General features: G+C 57.2%; 3 protein-coding genes across 3 annotated transcripts; 2 read left to right on the plus strand and 1 right to left on the minus strand.

Moving 5' to 3' along the window:
• Window positions 1–301: 301 nt before the first annotated feature.
• RNF19B (ring finger protein 19B) lies at window positions 302–12,418 on the plus strand. Its single transcript, XM_066335371.1, has 9 exons — window positions 302–944; window positions 6,009–6,214; window positions 7,844–7,988; window positions 8,400–8,562; window positions 9,030–9,144; window positions 9,593–9,733; window positions 9,895–10,102; window positions 11,042–11,173; window positions 11,605–12,418. The coding sequence occupies exons 1-9, from the start codon at window positions 388–390 to the stop codon at window positions 12,083–12,085; spliced, it is 2,148 nt and encodes a 715-aa protein (XP_066191468.1). The 5' UTR covers window positions 302–387; the 3' UTR covers window positions 12,086–12,418.
• An 869-nt stretch (window positions 12,419–13,287) lies between these two features.
• Window positions 13,288–15,293, plus strand: TMEM54 (transmembrane protein 54). The gene is made up of 6 exons (XM_066335503.1): window positions 13,288–13,296; window positions 13,548–14,012; window positions 14,348–14,407; window positions 14,536–14,724; window positions 14,802–14,936; window positions 15,074–15,293. Exons 1-6 carry the CDS (start codon window positions 13,288–13,290, stop codon window positions 15,164–15,166), a joined length of 951 nt encoding a protein of 316 aa, XP_066191600.1. The 3' UTR covers window positions 15,167–15,293.
• A 291-nt stretch (window positions 15,294–15,584) lies between these two features.
• HPCA (hippocalcin) lies at window positions 15,585–17,255 on the minus strand. The gene is made up of 3 exons (XM_066335387.1): window positions 16,793–17,255; window positions 16,191–16,296; window positions 15,585–15,971 (listed from the first exon to the last, which is right to left on the minus strand). The coding sequence occupies exons 1-3, from the start codon at window positions 17,168–17,170 to the stop codon at window positions 15,874–15,876; spliced, it is 582 nt and encodes a 193-aa protein (XP_066191484.1). The 5' UTR covers window positions 17,171–17,255; the 3' UTR covers window positions 15,585–15,873.
• Between the last annotated feature and the right edge of the window lie 340 nt (window positions 17,256–17,595).

Consider the following 17,595-nt stretch of genomic DNA (forward strand, 5'->3'; position numbering starts at 1 on the left):
AGATGGAGGTGCTGAGGGGAGATGGAGGCGCTGAGGGCCGGGGGTCACTAAGCGGAGCCCAGAAGCAGAGCAGAGGCTCAGCTCTGCCTCGCTGGGACGCCTCAGACACACTCACAGGCAGCGCAGCCGCGGTCCGGAGACACAAACAGCAGCAAGGACACGGACCGGCACCGCGGGCTCGCCGCTGCCCGGGGGCGTTGCCCACAACCGAAATGGCGGCGGCCGCGCCCGGTGCGGGGCGGGCCGAGGCGGGGCCGCTCTCACCCGGCCCCGGCGCCGCTTTCGTTACAGCGCGGCCGAGGCAGCGCCCGGCGGGACGCGGCGCCCGGAGCCCCCGGACCGATCCGCTGCTTCCACCTCGGACCCCGCCGCCGGTGACTCGCCGCCATGGGCTCCGAGCGGGACTCCGAATCGCCTCGTTCTTCATCCATCCACTCGGCCGCCGCCAAGTGCCCCAAACCCGGCCGCCGCCGCCGCCTCTCCTTCCAGAGCGTCTTCTCCGCCGCCGCCGCCTCCGCTGCGGGCGGCCGCCGCCGCGCCAAGGCCGAGCCGCCGCCGGCCGCCCCGCCGCCGCCTCCCGCGGCCCCGCCGGCCCCGCCGCCGCCGCCGCCGCCGCCCGAGGAGGCTCCGGTGGTCCCGGAGGGCGAGGAGGAGCTGGAATGTCCGCTGTGCCTGGTGCGGCAGCCGGCGGAGAACGCGCCGAGGCTGCTGTCGTGCCCGCACCGGTCGTGCGGGGCCTGCCTGCGGCAGTACCTGCGCATCGAGATCACCGAGTCCCGCGTCAACATCTGCTGCCCCGAGTGCAGCGAGCGCCTCAACCCCGCCGACATCCGCCGCCTGCTCCGCGACTCCCCGCACCTCGTCGCCAAGTACGAGGAGTTCATGCTGCGCCGCTGCCTGGCCGCCGACCCCGACTGCCGCTGGTGTCCGGCCCCCGACTGCGGGTGAGTGCTGCGGGGACACGGGCTGCCGGTGGGATGCTCCTGCTCCATCCTGGGACAGCCCGGGAGACGGGGGACCTGCTCGTGTGTCTGTCCCGGGACACCTTGGGGAGGGGAAACCTGCTGTCCTCTCCATCCTGGGACACCTTGGGGAGGGGAAAACCTGCTGTCCTCTCCATCCTGGGACAGCCCGGGCGATGGGGGACCTGCTCGTGTGTCTGTCCCGGGACACCTTGGGGAGGGGAAAACCTGCTGTCCTCTCCATCCTGGGACAGCCCAGGCGATGGGGTACCTCGTGTGTCCATCCTGGGACACCTTGGAGAGGGGGAAACCCGCTGTCCTCTCCATCCTGGGACAGCGTGATCCCTGTCCCTTCCATCGTAGGACAGCTTGGCAGGGGAAAGCTGTTGTCTCTTTAGGGTGCTGCCCCATCTGTCTGTCCTGTCCTGGGAAAGGCAGATTCCCAGCCTGGAGGGATGCTGCCTGTCCCCAAGATGTGCTGGGATAGCTGAGTGAAGTAGACCCACTGTGGGCTGCTGCAGATGCGGATGGCATCCCTCACTTGGGTCCCAGGACAGCACGGTGAGGGCTGGCTCATCCTCAGTAGGATGCTGCTGCTGTGATGCTTCTGGTCCTGCTGTGTCCCATGGGGAGCCCTCGCTGCAGGGGTTTTTTGCTTATCTGCAGTCTGTTCAGGACAGCTGATAGGCCTTGGGTACCAAAATTCCATCCATCCTTATCATCTCTCTAAAGCACCAGGATTTGACCTTGGGGATTGTTAAAACACAGACAAATCGGGTAGGAGTGGTGGCTGAAGGGGGTTTTAACAGAGCCATCGTTTCCCTAATTTAACAGCAGCCTTTTTTTCCTGCACAAATGGTAAGTGTGGACTTTCCCAGCTCTGTGTTTCTCTGCCAGTCCTGGGGACAGTGCATGGGGACAACGCTGCAGCCTCCAGTAGTGGGGAAGAAGGAGCCATAACCAGTCACTTTTTCCCAGTGAGGACTTGAAAACACGGCAAAGAGGGGTGATGTTGACTCACTGTCTGTTGCCCAAGTGAGGAAACGTCTCTGTCCAGAAGTCAGCTCAGCCAAGCCTGATGACTGTGTAGTTATGAACGTGTTGCTTTCATTTTCTCTTCCCTTTTCTTTTAAACGAACTCTGTTCAGTTTCTGTTTTGGGCGTGAGCCAAAGCTGCCTGGAAAAGGGCTTTGTCGGGGAACTTGAGAGAAGTGCTGTGAAGTTGAGCTACAACTTAGCTTGGATGGCAATTCTGGGTAGAAAGAACATGAAAGGAAAGTCTGACCCAGTAGTCGGAATGGAAAAGATGGTGGGAGGATTGTGAAGATTTAATCAGAGCCTTGTAATAGGCATCCTATGCAAAGCAGTGAACCTGGCTCCGGTTACCCATTTCACAGCATTTTGAGCATCCTGTATAAGGGCTTGTTCCTTCAGAGGGTGAAGTTAACAGCAGACAACACCTTTGCTCCTTTCTGAAGCCAAATCAAGTGCACGATCTCGATATTTCAGCAGCTCTGAGGATCAGATCAGGGAGATAGAGCAGGTTGTGCTGCCACGGAGGAGGGAATGCCTCTGCTGGTAGCCGGCTAGAGAAAATCCGGTTCCTGCTCAGCGAATCTCAGCTCCTTGACTATTGTGATGTTATCTGTGCCCAGGATAAGGTGTACAAACAGCGACGTCAGCCGGGCTGGCTGGTTGGAAGGATCCAGCTCCAGCTCGGGGCCCGGAGGGCGTTGCCTCTGTGACAGCAACGCAGCCTGAGCCTGGTCCCTTCCTCTGGGGGAGGTTTGGGCAGGCTGGTGGCACACACGGCTCTTTCTCCGAGCTAAAACCTCCTCTCTGGTTAGTCAAGGAGCAGGATGAGCCAGGTGACAGTGCCGGCATCCTCCTCCCAGCTGCCCAGAAGAGCAAGAAGCGACCCCGAGGCTGTTGGAGATGTTGGAGACAGCTCTGGTGGACCAGCGCTGCTGGTGTGTCTGTAGCGCTCGAACAAAGGCTGTTGGAATCAGCCCTCCGGCAGGGAGAGGAATTAATCACCCTATTCATTCTTCCCGGCAGAGCTTGTGTGGCTGTGCTTATGTAAAATGAGGGTATGAATTATTTACAGCGGGCTTTCCCCGCTGTAGTAGTGCCGAGTACGGGAGCGTAGGGCTGGGGGCACGGCAGAGTGATGCTTGTCACTGGGTCACCCACCACTGTCACCCCAATTAAAACTCTCCAACAACGTTATTTCAGCGTCAGGGAATCAAGGCATTGCTTTATTCTGGCCAGGATGTGCAACAGAAATCGTTTCATCCACACGTGCCCCAGGTTGTGCAGTGAAAATCCTTCCATCCCACCTGGTTCTTTACCAGACTTTTCACGTATTTATACGTTAAAAAAAACCTCCAGAGAAATTCACCTTCATTTGGCTTAAATTACACAATTATTCCATTTCCTATTGGTTGTTGATCCCTTCGATGCTAATTTGGCCCTCATTCTTTGGTTCTCTTATTGATCTTTTCCCAGACCAGGTGTCTCCAGCCTCGCCGGGGGGTGATGAGTGTTGATCTCCGTTTATCTCCTCTCTTTCTTCTGGCTCCTCTCCATCTGTTGATATTCAGCTCGTGAGGCCTCACCCCGGGGCTTTTCAAGAGAAACTTCAATTCCTCTCCCCCTGGGCAAAGGCAAACAAAACCCCTGAGTGAAATTACAACAAAAAATGCTAAAAGTTGTATCATTTCCAACCAAGGTGGGCAGGGCTGGGCTACGGCCCTGGATGTCACCCCCACCGAAGTGGTGGCATCAAGGGGCTGCAGGGCTGTGACAGAGCCCTAAAAACATCCTGTGCCTTGCTCACACCCTGCAGTGTTTCCTAAATGAAAGAGCTTGGCCGGGAGGAGGAGGAGGAGGACGACACAACACCGGTGCATGTTGCCGTGGAAACCCTGGTCAATTGATGGCGCCATCAATGGCAAAACAAATAATTTTCTGTGTTTTGCAGCTCCGGGTTTTCCCCCCCTCCGACACGCCCCTTGCTACAGTCAGGTGGGATTGCAATTGCTGTCTAGTGTTTGTCACACTGCAGCCTTCCCCAAAGAAAAGCAGAACCTTTAAAGAGAACGGAGCTGTGTGGGCTGAGATCCGTGAATGGGCAGGAGGAAGGACGGAGGAAACTCGTGGCTGTCCAAGGAGGGGGATGGAAGCGGAGCTGTGCCATTCCTGGGGTCTCAGGAAAACACTCACATTGCTTTGTAGGGAAAAGTCAGGGAGAGGAACTCGGTTTCCCTTCTTACCTGCTGGGATTGAGCCTGAAAATGGCCATATAATGTGTCTCCACAATGTGTCAGGGATCAGTGGAAGAGGAAAACCACTCTCCATCCAGGTCCTGCCGTGACTATTCCTCAGCATTTCACTTCAGAACCCACTTTCTAGTTGACCTTGACGTGGAGATGTGTTATTTCTTCCCCCACTAGACAGTCCTGGAGCTTCTTTCCCCCACAGCTGTGGGCTTGTGCATGATATTTCAGCTCCAGCAACAAAATATAAATGCTGATGATTTTAATTTCTCGAGTGTTTAAAAAAAAACCCAGCGTTTTGAGCGAGGAGTTAATTTAGAGTGTGGGGTTGCTTAATATATTACACTGAGCTCTCCTTGGCTGCTGTTATGGTTTGAAATAGCAATGTCACAACACAGCTGGGCAGATGAAGCTTTTCTTTTCTGTTCTGCCAAGGGCATGCCAGAGGGTAGTGGCAGGGTGAGGATGTTTAGTGGGATATTCCTTAGACAAGGTGCACAGGGACCAAATTCATCCCTCCCAACCCCCTGGGCTGTCTGGTCACAGGATTATCATATAGGAACAGAGTGGTTTGGGTTGAAAGAGACCTTAAAATTCATCCTGGGATACTTCCAGGGATGGGGTTTTCCTGTCTGTCCTCCTGCTGGGCTCAGGGGCAGGTGTGTGGATGCACAGGTAGAGCTGCAGTCGTGCCTGCCAGCCCTCAGATGCTGTTTCTTTGGCGATGCTGTCGTAGCCTGGCAGGATGAAGTTGCTCAAACTCCCACGGGATATGAATCATTGTGGTATGACACATTCAGTAGTTCTCACGCTGCTGCCTCGGAGAAGAAGAGGCAAATACAACTCCAGCCACACGAGCTCTAAATATGAAACCTTAAATAGGAGTTATTCCCCTCTGACCACTAACAGAAATACTGAGGATGAGCAAACAAAAATATCCTTTTGCCATATGGGTGTCGCAGGACTGGGAAGGCACTTTGGGAATTGCTCATGGCAGCCCCTGCCAATGGAAACAGCCTCATCCTCAGTGGCTGTCAGTCACATTTCTGCAGCACTGCTTGGTGATGCTGCTTAAGGCTTCTGTGTACACAGGACACTTCCTTCTGGGCGTATCACACTTCTGTCACAGTCAGGTGGTGGAGCTTGGGCCTCTCTCTCTTGCACAGTTGATAATTTTACTCCAATTTTGGCGTGTTCCAAAGGCAGGGCATTGTTCTTCACCACTCTTTGGAAAAGGAAGCTCCGTGGGGATCATCAGGAGCTCGCTTGTTGACTTAGCTACGTATGGAACTGTTATCTCACTTTTTTAGAATCATTCAGTTGATAAAAGTGCCCGGGACAAGCTCAGCTTTCCTAGACTCCTCTACACCACATACAGCATCCACCCATAGATCTGTCCTGAGGAAATGAGGGATGTGTGTGTGCCTGGAAAGAGCAGCCAGAGCCCATCCTGAGAGGAAAGAGCAAGGAGTCATCTGGGCACACTGGGCCAGACAAATCTGGCCTGGCTGAATTGCCAGTGAGAACTGCCAGCAGTTACCGAGGAGAGAACAACTCAGCATCTCAAGCTGCCTGCATGAAAGGTCCCTGCCCTGAGTAACCCAATTAGCTCTGCTTAATTTCAGGCCCTGCAGAGCTCAGGAATGTGTCTGGTGTGGAGGCTGCTGTGCCAGTGATCAGGAATGAGACAGGGGGGAAGTGACCTGGTGGCTCTGGGTGTCGTGCCCTGCTCGAGCTTGGTAACTTTGTGTTTCCCTTCTCCCGGCAGGTACGCGGTGATCGCCTACGGCTGTGCCAGCTGCCCCAAGCTGACCTGCGAGAGGGAGGGCTGCCAGACAGAGTTCTGCTACCACTGCAAGCAGATATGGCACCCCAACCAAACCTGTGACATGGCCCGGCAGCAGCGGGCACAGACCCTGCGGGTACGGACCAAGCACACCTCGGGCCTCAGCTACGGACAGGAGTCTGGGCCGGGTATGCATTTACCCCTTTCTCATCAAACATCCAAAGCTGGACAGACCCACTAGGCTCTTTGCCCTTTGCAAAGGACAGCCCTAAAGAGTCACACCCTGATTTTTTTTTTTTTTAAATTGCTCGGCTGTTTGTGTGTGTGTGTGTGTGTGCGCGCTGAGAAAGGGGCACCTCTGTTCAAACCTGCTGCCCTCAAAGCCTGAGTGTGTCTCCAGCAGCTGTGAAACTCAAGAGTCATTTCCCCTCGGATGTGTGTTAGGGCACGTCTGATCTCTTCCAGCAGCACCAAACAGATCAGGAGGTGATGATGTGCTTTGGGTCCTTTTGTGTCATGGCAGCTCCCCTCATCCGCCCCAGCCCTGCTTGTGGCTCTTTTGATCTTGGATGCTCTTGCTTTTTTGCTGATCTAAACCCTGAACAACAGTAAAAAAGCAGTCACTCCTTTACTGTTGCAGCTTCAAAAGTTGCCTGGTGTGGTCTTGAAGAGCAGCATTCATGGCCAGCTGAGTGTGGGGAGCTCTGCTCTTGTGCACTGTTAGGTCTTGGTAATGGCAGCTACCAAAAAAATGCCAACCCACAGAACTCCTCTGCTGCCTGGCAGGAGCTGCTGTGTCTGCTGAGTTTGTGTTCCTTAAAAATAACTGTATTGACTCTGGAAATGGGCAGTGAGGCCATTTTTTTAAAGCCCTGCCCTACCCCCAAACAAAATACCCTGGTTTTCCTTCTGTGTGAGGAGTTTAAATATTAATTCTCTCAGTGTGGAGCTGCCGTGGGTGGTTCTGAGGTGGCTTAATGGTGTGCCGAGGTCCAACATGCCCCAGTTTAGAGAACCCTAAGAATGGGCAGCATAGATACTGCCCCAACCAGCAGAAAAACCCAGTGTATGACTTTTTCTATGCTGTTAAAGAGATCCCTGCCAGGAAGGGCATTTAGCCACGGGAAGGGAGGTTTTGGAGACAGTGGTTTTTCTCCCCACCCCGCCGTGCTGGATCCAGCCTGGTGATTAATAAGGTGTGAGCTGGGCTCACAGCTGGATTTCATCTTGCTGAGCTTTGCAGGGGCCAGCAGAGCCCCGAACCACGGCACAGCCATTGCATAACCACCATCAGATGATGCCTGAATTAAGGAAGGGGTGAAAGCCCCTTATCCTGCTCTGCCAGCAGCAGGCTGGGGCCTGGGCAGCCTCTGCAGCTGTGTGTGGCTGCAGCCCCATGTCCCCTAAAGGCCAGGTTTGGGGTTTCTCCAGTGCCTGTTCTCCCAGTCGCTGTGTTGTTCTTGGCCCATGAATCACCTCCGTGGAGCAATTCAGTAATGGCTCGTTGTGCTGGGCAGGTAGGACTTGTTCCCTGTGTTTAAGCATGAATACTGGAATACATCCCATTCAAGATTAGAGCAAGCTTTCCAAAGTGGCTGTTGTTCCCAGTCCCTGCTGTTGGCGGGGTCTGTCACGTCCAAATTATCTTCTCTGAGATAAACTAAAGACACACCAAAGACACCGCTCACCTTGGGAGCAGCAAAAGGTGTTCTGCTGCACAGAAAACAAGGATTTCAATCCTTAACGAGAACCCCTCTGGCTGATTCTTCACTCTCCCAGCAGAGAGCCCCTCTGATCCCCTTGTTTCCTCCCCTCAGCTGATGACATCAAGCCGTGCCCACGCTGCAGTGCTTACATCATCAAGATGAACGATGGCAGCTGCAACCACATGACGTGTGCCGTGTGTGGCTGCGAGTTCTGCTGGCTCTGCATGAAGGAGATCTCGGATCTGCATTACCTCAGGTGAGCAGGGCAAGCAGCACGTGCCTCTCTCGGGCTGCCTGGAGGAGTTCACTGCGCCCTGATGGACTTTCACCCTCTCGCTTCAGCGATCAGCCAGCGGGGATTTTATTGTTTCGGAGTTCTGATGGACTCTGTTCCCACTTTACAGCGTTCAGATGCTTTTCCCACATCAAACAAAGCTCCTGATACAATTCCTTTTGAGAGCTCTTGGTGTACTGTGTATTAAACACAGACCCTATAGTGTGATAATCACCTTTTGGAGTTAAAAAAAAAGACAGAAAACTTATTTGTGTTGTCTACCTGCTTCCTAAGCTCTGGGTTTTACTCATGAGCAAGTTGAACATGAGGTTCTCAGGAGCTTATAGGAACTGCTGGAGTGCTAATGTCAGCTTTTTTTTCCCTTCCATGAAGCCCCTCTGGCTGTACATTCTGGGGCAAAAAGCCATGGAGTCGTAAAAAGAAGATTCTCTGGCAGCTGGGCACGTTGATCGGGGCTCCTGTGGGCATTTCCCTCATCGCTGGCATTGCCATTCCTGCCATGGTCATTGGCATCCCTGTGTACGTTGGGAGGAAGGTGAGTGTGAGGGGCAGAAGGCTTTGGGGTGTTCTCTGTGCTGACCAGAAATTTAGAGCTGATAGGAAGGGTGGATCTTGTCACAGAATTCAGTTTTCTCTTCTGAAGCTTCTCTTATCTCCTGGGCTTTGTGTGGGGAAGGTGGTGGCTGATAGCCCTGGAAGCCCTTCAGGCTCAAGTCCTCCCAAATGCATTTTGCATTTCTCTTGTGCCTCTGCCTCAACTAAGGAGCACCCAGGGGGTCCCTTTTGAGCCCATCAGCCCTGTGGCTTCTTTTTCTTCAACACGGACCCTTTCTTCGTGGTTGTTTCTTTTTCTTCAGCACAGACCCTCCTGCTAGGTCTGCTCTCTGAGGAGATTCAAAATGAGGTTCCTCCAGCGTTCATGCAGGTGTCAAGGCTGTAAAATCACTTTGTAATGTCCTCTGGGTGTCTGCTGTTCTCACCTGGTGCTTTTTCTTCCATCAGATCCACAGCAGGTACGAGGGCAAGAAAACCTCCAAGCACAAGAGGAACTTGGCCATTACTGGTGGGGTCACCTTGTCTGTCATTGCCTCCCCAGTCATTGCTGCTGTCAGTGTTGGTAAGTGGCTCAGCCCTGTCCCTTCTGCTGGCCCAGTGGCCACTGAGACAAGTGGGTAGCCCAGCCCTGTGCCATGGGGGTGGCCAAAGGACAATCTGCAGAGTGCAGCTGTGTGTGGGTTTGGGCACAATGCTCTGTCTCACATCCTGATGTGCTCGAGCTGGCCCAGAGCCAGCACAGGCCTTGTCTGGAGTTGGCTGTGCCACAGCCCATCCTGGAGTCCCTTGTCACACAGAGCTGTCTCCTGTCATGGTTTGGGGGCTGATGTCTTGATGGTTCAATGCTCTTGAGGCTCCCCCACTCAGCACAAAAGGCTCCACCACTGTCTGTCTGTGAACTGGGACCTTTAAAAGCAACAAAATCATGACTAAAAAGAGTCCCTAAAAATCTTTTCTGTCTGCCCAACACATCTTTAAGCTCCTATAACCCAGCTCATCTTCCTCTCCAGGAATTGGGGTCCCCATCATGCTGGCCTACGTCTATGGGGTGGTGCCCATCTCGCTGTGCCGGGGTGGTGGCTGTGGGGTCAGCACAGCCAATGGAAAGGGCGTGAAAATCGAGTTTGATGAAGATGATGGACCTATCACAGGTAATAACCGGTCTTGGGAAGGGGGTGAAGCAAAATGCTGTTGTTGTTGTCTGTTGTAATGACATGGTTTGAGGTTCTGACATCTCCCAAATCTGAGATGAGACATCGCGGCCGAGCGCTCCCACTGCCCATCCCAACCCCTGTGCTCTCCTTCCCCGCAGTGGCCGATGCCTGGAGAGCCCTGAAGAACCCCAGCATTGGAGAGAGCAGCATTGAGGGGCTGACCAGTGTTCTGAGCACCAGTGGCAGCCCCACGGACGGGCTCAGTGTCATCCAGGGCAACTACAGCGAGACCGCCAGCTTTGCCGCCCTGTCCGGGGGCACCCTGAGCGGGGGGGTCCTCTCAGGGAGCAAGGGCAAGTACAGCAGGTAACTGCACTCTGGGAAAAGCAGAGAGGTGCCCAAAGGCCTGTGTGGGTTGAGGGGGTTTATTTTGAGGAGCTTTTCCAGGAGTGTGAGCGAAGCTGCTTTGATCTAGGGGTTGTGTCGTGGTATTTTTGTGCCTTGGTCTGTTGGAGAATAACCAGGTCTAGGAGATCACCTGGGATGATCTGGAACCCGGAGCCACCCAGGGTGGGGAGGCAGTGGCACAGATTGCCCAGAGGGGTTGTGGGGTCCTCATCCTTGGAAATGTTCCAAGATCAGGTTGGATGAGGCTCTGAGGTGTCCCTGCCTGTGGCAGGGGGTTGGCACTAGGTGATCTTTAAAGTCCTTTCCAACCCAAACCATTCCATGATTAGTGCCAGTCTAGTTCTTACGAGGTGGACAGATCCCTACTGAGCTCCTTGAGACCACAGAGCTGATATTTCAACTTAATTTGGAACAGCACAGAGCTCCTGCCTGCCCTGCTTAGAGCTATTCCATCCCTGTTATCCCAGCCTGGAGGCTTTGATGCTTCCTGTTCTGCAAGCAGGATCACGGCTCTCCAAGTCAGGAGGTTACACCACAGTTTTCCTCCCAACTTGCCTGTGAGTCAGTTTGCTGGGTAATTAGAGCCACGTGTTGATGTGGCAGCCAGGATGTAATCAGGGCTCTGTGCGAGATCCATGGAAATCAGCTCTTCGCAGGAACCGTGTGAGTCATGGATGTAAACACGGCTTTACCTTCGTCATGGAAAACAGAATGGATTTGCCTAAATGGAGCCAAAAATGAGAGTAAACGAGAGCAACCACTGGGGTTAAACTCCTGCCACACTGAGCTGTGCCAGCCTGCAGGGATTCTTGCTTTCCTGTGAGGAGCAGGGATGGGTTGGTGCTCTTTGGGGGCATCTAAAGCATTTCTGAGGAATCCTCTTCTTCTTTCCTGCAGGCTGGAAGTCCAGGCAGACGTCCAGAAGGAGATTTTCCCCAAGGACTCGGTCAGTTTGGGGGCGATCAGCGACAACGCCAGCACCCGAGCCATGGCTGGTTCCATCATCAGCTCCTACAACCCCCAGGACAGGTAGGAGGACGTGGAATGCTGAGAGGAGCGTTGGTGGAGGGCGTCCTGGAAAAACACACGCTCTGTGAGAGCTGCTGTGGGTGGTGGGATGGCTGTGCTGGCACCAGGGATCCATCCTTCTCCTTCTCCTAGCACGGGAGGAGGGCTGGGGACAATTTGGGAGCAGCCTCCATGTGTGGTGTGGAGGCTGGGGAGGGGATCTGCAGCCCAGCACCCTCAGGGGCTGTTTTGGCAGTTTGAGAGGACTCTGGAGCATTCCCAGCTCAGCCCCTGGCTCAGATCTTGGCTCTGTTTGGAGGATTCAAGGAGAGCAGTAAATCATGGGGTGACGAGCAGCATCTTGCTCCTGTTTTGGAGGTGTGATCCTCCCAGTACAGCCCAGCTGAACCCAGTAACTGCTCCCAGTAACGAGAGGCTGGTTGTTCCTGCAGGGAGTGCAATAACATGGAGATCCAGGTGGACATCGAAGCCAAACCCAGCCACTACCAGCTGACCAGTGGCAGCAGCACAGAGGACTCCCTGCACGTCCACACCCAAATGGCAGAGAACGAGGAAGAGGAGGAGGAGGAGGAAGAGGAGGAAGAGGAGGAGGACAAACAGGAGCAGACGTGCAAACACCAAAGCTGTGAGCAGAAGGACTGCATTGGCAGCCAGACGTGGGACATCACCCTGGCCCAGCCCGAGAGCATCCGCAGCGACCTGGAGAGCTCGGACAGCCAGTCGGACGACGTGCCGGACATTACCTCGGACGAGTGCGAGTCCCCCCACTGTCAGACTGCAGCAGGCTGCCCACAGACCCCCAGAGCAAGAGGTGCCCAGAGCCCAAGTGCCCACCTGAGCCACTGTGCCCAAGCCGAGGGCTGCCGGCTGGATGAGATGGTCCAGCTGGAATGCATCGAAGCCAGAGTGTGACCTGAGCGCTGCTCCCTGTCACCTGCAGCTTCTGGGCCAGGGTTGTGTCCCTGTTGGCTTGTGTTTGCCATCCTCCAGCTGGCTCCCTCAGCCTCGCCTCGGGGAGTTGCTGTTTGTTATGTGACAGAAAAAAAAAAAGCAAACCAGAAAAAAAGGAAAGGAAGGAAAAAAAAAAAAAAAAAAAGAAATTCCCCCTCACCGCCGTCTTTTTTGGTTTAATTTATTGGTTCAGACTCTGTGAGGTGTGTAAGAGTGTAAATATGTTTGTGTGTCTGTACGTCTGCAACCATCCTAAGGGACTCTGGGAATAAAGACTCTGTCATTCGACCTGAATCCAGCTCATCCTTTCCAAGGCTGCAGGGAAATCTTCCAGCTGACTGTGCCCACGTGAATGCTGTTCCCAAAGGCTTGGGAAGTGGAGAAGTCTCTCTTCTCCCTCTCCCTGTGCAGCAGGGCTGGGTACAGGTGAAAGGAGGGGAAGAACGGGACCAAAAGGCAATTTTCCAGCACTTTGGGGTGTGTGGGAGCTGAGGATGATGATGAGAGCAGAGGTTCTGGTGGGACACTGGGGACAGTGCCTTTGCCCAGAGCCGTCCCAGGAGCCAGGGTTCTCCCTGTGATTTAATTGTTGGAGCCCACAGCCACTCCAGCAAGCCCCTGTCCCCATGCCAGTCCCTGGAACTTCCCTGAGGGCGATGGCCACCAAACCAGCTCCTCTGAGTGGTCTTTTGGCCAGGTCACCTCCTGCCCTGACCCCTCTGCTTTGCCCTGTCCCTGCAGGTCAGTCCCTGGCAGTGCTGGTCAGTGCCCTGTGGTCCTGCAGTGTCCCACCCCAGGGGCTGCCCCTTCCCTGGAGCCCAGCCTGCTGCCGTGGCTTGGGGATGGATGGGGAAGGGGATGAGGAAGCGTGGAACGGTGTCTGGGCATGGCACAGCACGTCACGGCTTGTCACGGCACGGCTCTGGCTTGGCAGCGAGGGGAGGGCAGGGGTGGGACACGCAGGAGAAGGTGGAGTTATCCCTTTGTCCCGGGGAGCTGGTCTGACAGGAATTGGAGCAGCAGGTGGGCGGCTCCGGGTGGCTCCGGTGTCCTGGTCCTGCCCCGTCCCAGCCCCCGATGGATCCGACTGCCCGGGGGCTGAGGGCAGGGCAGCTCCCCGGGGCATCCAGGGGCTCTGCTGGCCTGATCCTGCCCCGGTGAAGATGTGCCAAGTGGGTGAGTCTGGCTCCGGCAGGGGGATCACCCCAGGAGGGCTCCATCTCTGCCCTCCTGCAGGGGAAACTGAGGCAGGGAGGGAGGGACAGGAGCTGAGGGACTCGGTTGGGGTCAGAGAAGGAGCTGGGCTGAGCACTGCGTGGTGATGGGGGTGTGAGGGTGGGTTCCAGAGGGGAGACAGCCCCACGGTCACTCCTCACGGGGCTGGGTGCCAGAACCCAGCCCTGGAGCTGCCGTTTGGGGACAGCTGCTCTCCCAGAGCTTCCTCATCACTCCAAGGAGCTCTTCCCAGCCCCACAGGGTCTCTGTGTCCCCATGGCCATTGTCACACCTTTGCTCCAGTCCCACGAGAGCTGGCTGGGCCAGTGGTTTGCATACCTGGGCTACCGGTGGCTTCCACTTCATCTCCTGCCTCATCCCCCTGCCAGCATGGGGCAGGTCCTCCGGGGCTGTCCCCAAATTCCTGTGGGGACAGCCCAGTGCTGGCCACTCCACACCCTCCTTTCCCCTCGTCTCAGGCCACCTCGATCCTGGCAGCCACCGAAAGGTGCTGATGAAAACGGGGCTCATCCTCCTCATCCTCGGGCACCTCAACTTCATCACCGGCGCCCTCGTCCACGGCACCGTCCTGCGCTTCGTGGTCACCGCCCGCGATGCCACCTCGCTGCACTACGGTGTCACCAACAGCGCCTCTGTCGTTGCTGCACTGCTGGTACCGCTGGGAGCGGGGCTGGGGACACGGGGGGACGTGGGGAGGGGCTGGGATGAGGGAGGGGTGGGGATGAGATGGGATGCAGGATGGACACTGCTCTGTCTCCACTTCCCCGCTCCAAACAAGCACAAACCCAGAGAATTAAACACTCGGGGGCTTTTCCTAGCACAAACCCAGGGAATTAAACACTCGGGGGTTTTGTTACTGGGTGAGGCCGTGGGAGATGAAGCACTGCCCCTCTGGATGAGCTCCGGGGACAATGCCAGCAGGGAAAGGGGACCCGTGTCCCTGGGGCGGCTGCTGCTCCTCGCTGACCTCCCTGTGCCTCCTCGCAGACCATCTCCTGCGGAGTCTCTGCCCTGCTGCTGTCCCGTTACCTCGGCCCTGCAGCCTTTGTAAGCACCCCCAGCTCCTCTCCCAGCACCCAGGGGGCTGCAGCCTCCCAGGGAACCCCTCTTTGGGGTCCATCCCGGGGAGGGGACACCCCTGAGTGTCCACTCTGCCTCTTCTCTCCCTCCTGCAGAAATGGGCTCTGCTCTGCCTGAGCGCCTGCAGCAGCCTGTGCTGCCTGTGCTGCCTGCTGGGGCTGCTCGTGGCCATGGGGCTGACCCTGGGCAACCAGGGCCGGGTGTTGCTGGCCCCCTGCTCCATCACCAGCGCCGCCCTCGCCCCGGTCTCCCGCGAGTGCCCCTTTGATCCCACCCGCGTCTACGTGAGTCCCCCGTGGGCTGGGGATGCGCCGGGGATGGGGAGGATGTGCAAGGAGCTGATGCTCCCCCCGTCTCGCAGAGCTCCACGCTGTCCCTCTGGGCCATTTCCCTCCTGCTCGAGGCCATGGAGATCTTCTTCAGCATCCGCTGCCTCCTGCTCACCCTCGAGCTGCTGCGCCTCGGCCGCTGCTGCTGCGGGATGCTCCGGATGAAGGTGATTTCTGATCCCTGGGCTCAGCTCCAGCCCTTTTCCTGCAGGGCTGGGACGGACCTGCCTGGGCTCGGGGTGACTCGTGCATCCAAAGCTTCCACCCCTCCGGTCCCATTCTCATCATCCTCTCTGGCTTCCAGGTCTCTTTGCAGGCAGGGCCAGTGCAGAGCCCCAGCCCCGGGCAGTGCCTGGGCTTGCTGAGACTGGACAGTGTGGAAATTGCCTGGCTCTGAGGGATAAATGACCCTGTGGCTGTGTCCTGGCCGTTCCTGCCCCATTCCAACACCACCACAGGACTCAGCTGCCTCCCAGGATGTGTGGACACATCCCCTGGCACACGAGCCCATCCCACGGCCTTGGCTTGCCTGGGGCTGCAGCGAGGGAGGAAACTGGGCTGGATCCAGACCCTGCAAGGAGGAACTTTCCCCAGGGGTTCCGTGTCCCCTTTCCCAGCACGGACTGCACTGACACAAACTTTATTCTGCAGGTATTAAAGACCAGAAGCACGGCCCCCACCGCAGCCTCAGCCCCTGCCCTGGCCGTGGGGAGGGGGCTGACCCAGCCCTGCGCATGGCGGTGTCCTCATGGGGGGGACCCCGCAGCCACCGGGGCTTTGTCCCCCTGGGCTGTGTCCCCACTCCTGCCAGAGATGCCGCAGTGGCTTGGCCACCAGGCTGGGCTGTCCCCTGCTCCGAGCCCCGGGGCTGGGGAGGTCTGTCCTCACTCAGGGCACACCCAGCCTCCCTCCTCCCACCAGTAAAACCAGTGCAGGAGCCCCCCGGGGGATGAATCCCCTCACCCCAACATCAGCCAGGCTCCAGCTCTCATCCCACAGGGGGCTGTGGGGACACGGCGGGGACCGCGGGGGCCGGGCAAGGGACAGTGACCATCTGCAGGGTCGGGGGTGGCAGAGAGGGGGGCTCTGGGGGGTCCGTGGGGCTCAGAACTGCATGGCCCCGCTGGGGTCACACTGCAGCAGGCGCACGATGGACGGGTCGCTCTTGGCCCCTCGGATGAACTCCTCCAGCGAGAGCTTCCCTGTGGGAAGGGGACACGGCTCAGCCACCCCCCAGCACCAGAGACCACCCAGCACAGCCCGTGGACACCCCCCAGCCGGGAGGAGCACCCTGGGGTGCCCCTGAGCCCCTCCACACTACAGACATGAGCCGTTTAATCAGCGTGCGTGCGGCTCCTTCTAAGGCCCCTGGATTTAGCCATGAGACCTTTCCCTAATCCCCGGCAGCTCCTCTCATTTACCGTCGTTATTAGTATCCATCTGTCGGAAGATTTTCTCCGTCCTTTTCTCCGGGGTGGCCTCGTCCTCAGGCATGTTCATCACAGAGGAGACCATTTTGTAGATGGCCTGGGACAAGGAGAGGAGGGTGAGGGTGGGTACGGGGGCATTGCCCACCTGGGACAGAGCTCTGGGCTTTGCTTCCCTGGGAATGGGGCTGGTGTTTACCACCCTTCCCATGGGATCAGGCTGGGAGCTGCTCCTGCAGGGAAGGGTTTGGCCACTGGGATGCCGCTGCAGTGGCCATGAGAACCACCAGGTTGGGATTTGGGCAAGGAGAGAATCTCCTGCCCTTTTGCCAACACCATCAGGAGTGTTGGGTGATGACTGGAAGCACGGGAAGAATCCCGGGATGGGGTAACAAAAGGACATCCCCAGGCAGGGAAAAACTCGGGATGCTCCAGGATAAAACCATCTCTGCAGCAACAGCAACGAATTCACCCCTGCTACTGCAAAACCCTGTCCGGGAGGTCCCGCAGGGCGAAATCCCCAACCCACCCGCACCCGGGGGAGGTGACGGTGACACCCGAGAGCCGCGGCGGGGCAGGGCGGGGCCGCCCGCTACCTGCACGATCTCCAGCATCTCCTCCCGGCTGATGTAGCCGTTGCCGTCCAGGTCGTACATGCTGAAGGCCCACATGAGCTTCTGCTCCAGCTTCCCGCGGGAGGTGACGCTCAGGGCGATGATGAACTCCCTGAAGTCGATGGTGCCGTCGCCGTTGGTGTCGAAGGTGCGGAAAACGTGCTCGGCGAACTTGGAGGCGTCGCCGTAAGGGAAGAAGTTGGCGTAGATCTTCTTGAACTCCTCCACGTCCAGCATTCCCGAGGGACAATCCTTCAGGAAACCTTTGTACCAGCCCTGCAGCTCCAGGTCGGAGAACTCCGTGTTTTCCCGCAGGTCCTGGAGCATCTCCGGGCGGAGTTTGCTGTTCTGTTTCCCCATTCCGCTGGGACTGGCCCCGAGGAGGGGAACGAGCGCTGCAGGGGCAGGGGTCTGACCGGGATCGAGGGGTCTCTCTGCGCTACAGGAGGGGAAAGGAACGGGCCAGAGCTCCCTGGCAGCCCCCGGACACCCGGCCGGACGCCGATGCTGCTCCCTCCATCCCCGCTGGCCGCTCTGAGCCGTCGGGGCCAGCCCCGGGGACCACCCAGCGCCAGGCAGCGCCAGCCCCCTCCTGTTTGCGTAATAAGCCCTTATAGCTCATTTGCATAATATATAGGTGATATATAGGTGGGATCAGCAGGGCAGAGCGGCCCGGAGGAGGGGACGGGGATGGGTTCGGCCCCGGCAGAGCCGTGCCGGCGGTTCTGGGTCCAGCGCAGCTCTGGGGCCGGCCGGATCTGGGTCACATCCCTCGGAGGAGGGTT

The sequence above is a fragment of the Sylvia atricapilla genome, chromosome 24, assembly GCF_009819655.1.
Source record: "Sylvia atricapilla isolate bSylAtr1 chromosome 24, bSylAtr1.pri, whole genome shotgun sequence".
Classification (NCBI taxonomy): Eukaryota; Metazoa; Chordata; class Aves; order Passeriformes; family Sylviidae; genus Sylvia; species Sylvia atricapilla.

What these genes read in the sequence shown, in the direction of transcription:
- RNF19B (XM_066335371.1), top strand. Translation starts at nt 388, where the DNA reads ATGGGCTCCGAGCGGGACTCCGAATCGCCTCGTTCTTCATCCATCCAC. An exon ending in TGTCCGGCCCCCGACTGCGG is followed by an intron (nt 945 to 6,008) that starts GTGAGTGCTGCG and finishes TTCTCCCGGCAG; the next exon opens with GTACGCGGTGATCGCCTACG. An exon ending in TCGGATCTGCATTACCTCAG is followed by an intron (nt 7,989 to 8,399) that starts GTGAGCAGGGCA and finishes CCTTCCATGAAG; the next exon opens with CCCCTCTGGCTGTACATTCT.
- TMEM54 (XM_066335503.1), top strand. An exon ending in CTGTCGTTGCTGCACTGCTG is followed by an intron (nt 14,013 to 14,347) that starts GTACCGCTGGGA and finishes GCCTCCTCGCAG; the next exon opens with ACCATCTCCTGCGGAGTCTC. An exon ending in TTGATCCCACCCGCGTCTAC is followed by an intron (nt 14,725 to 14,801) that starts GTGAGTCCCCCG and finishes CCCGTCTCGCAG; the next exon opens with AGCTCCACGCTGTCCCTCTG.
- HPCA (XM_066335387.1), bottom strand. Translation starts at nt 17,170, where the DNA reads ATGGGGAAACAGAACAGCAAACTCCGCCCGGAGATGCTCCAGGACCTG. An exon ending in AGATGCTGGAGATCGTGCAG is followed by an intron (nt 16,297 to 16,792) that starts GTAGCGGGCGGC and finishes TCCTTGTCCCAG; the next exon opens with GCCATCTACAAAATGGTCTC. An exon ending in GATGGATACTAATAACGACG is followed by an intron (nt 15,972 to 16,190) that starts GTAAATGAGAGG and finishes CCCTTCCCACAG; the next exon opens with GGAAGCTCTCGCTGGAGGAG.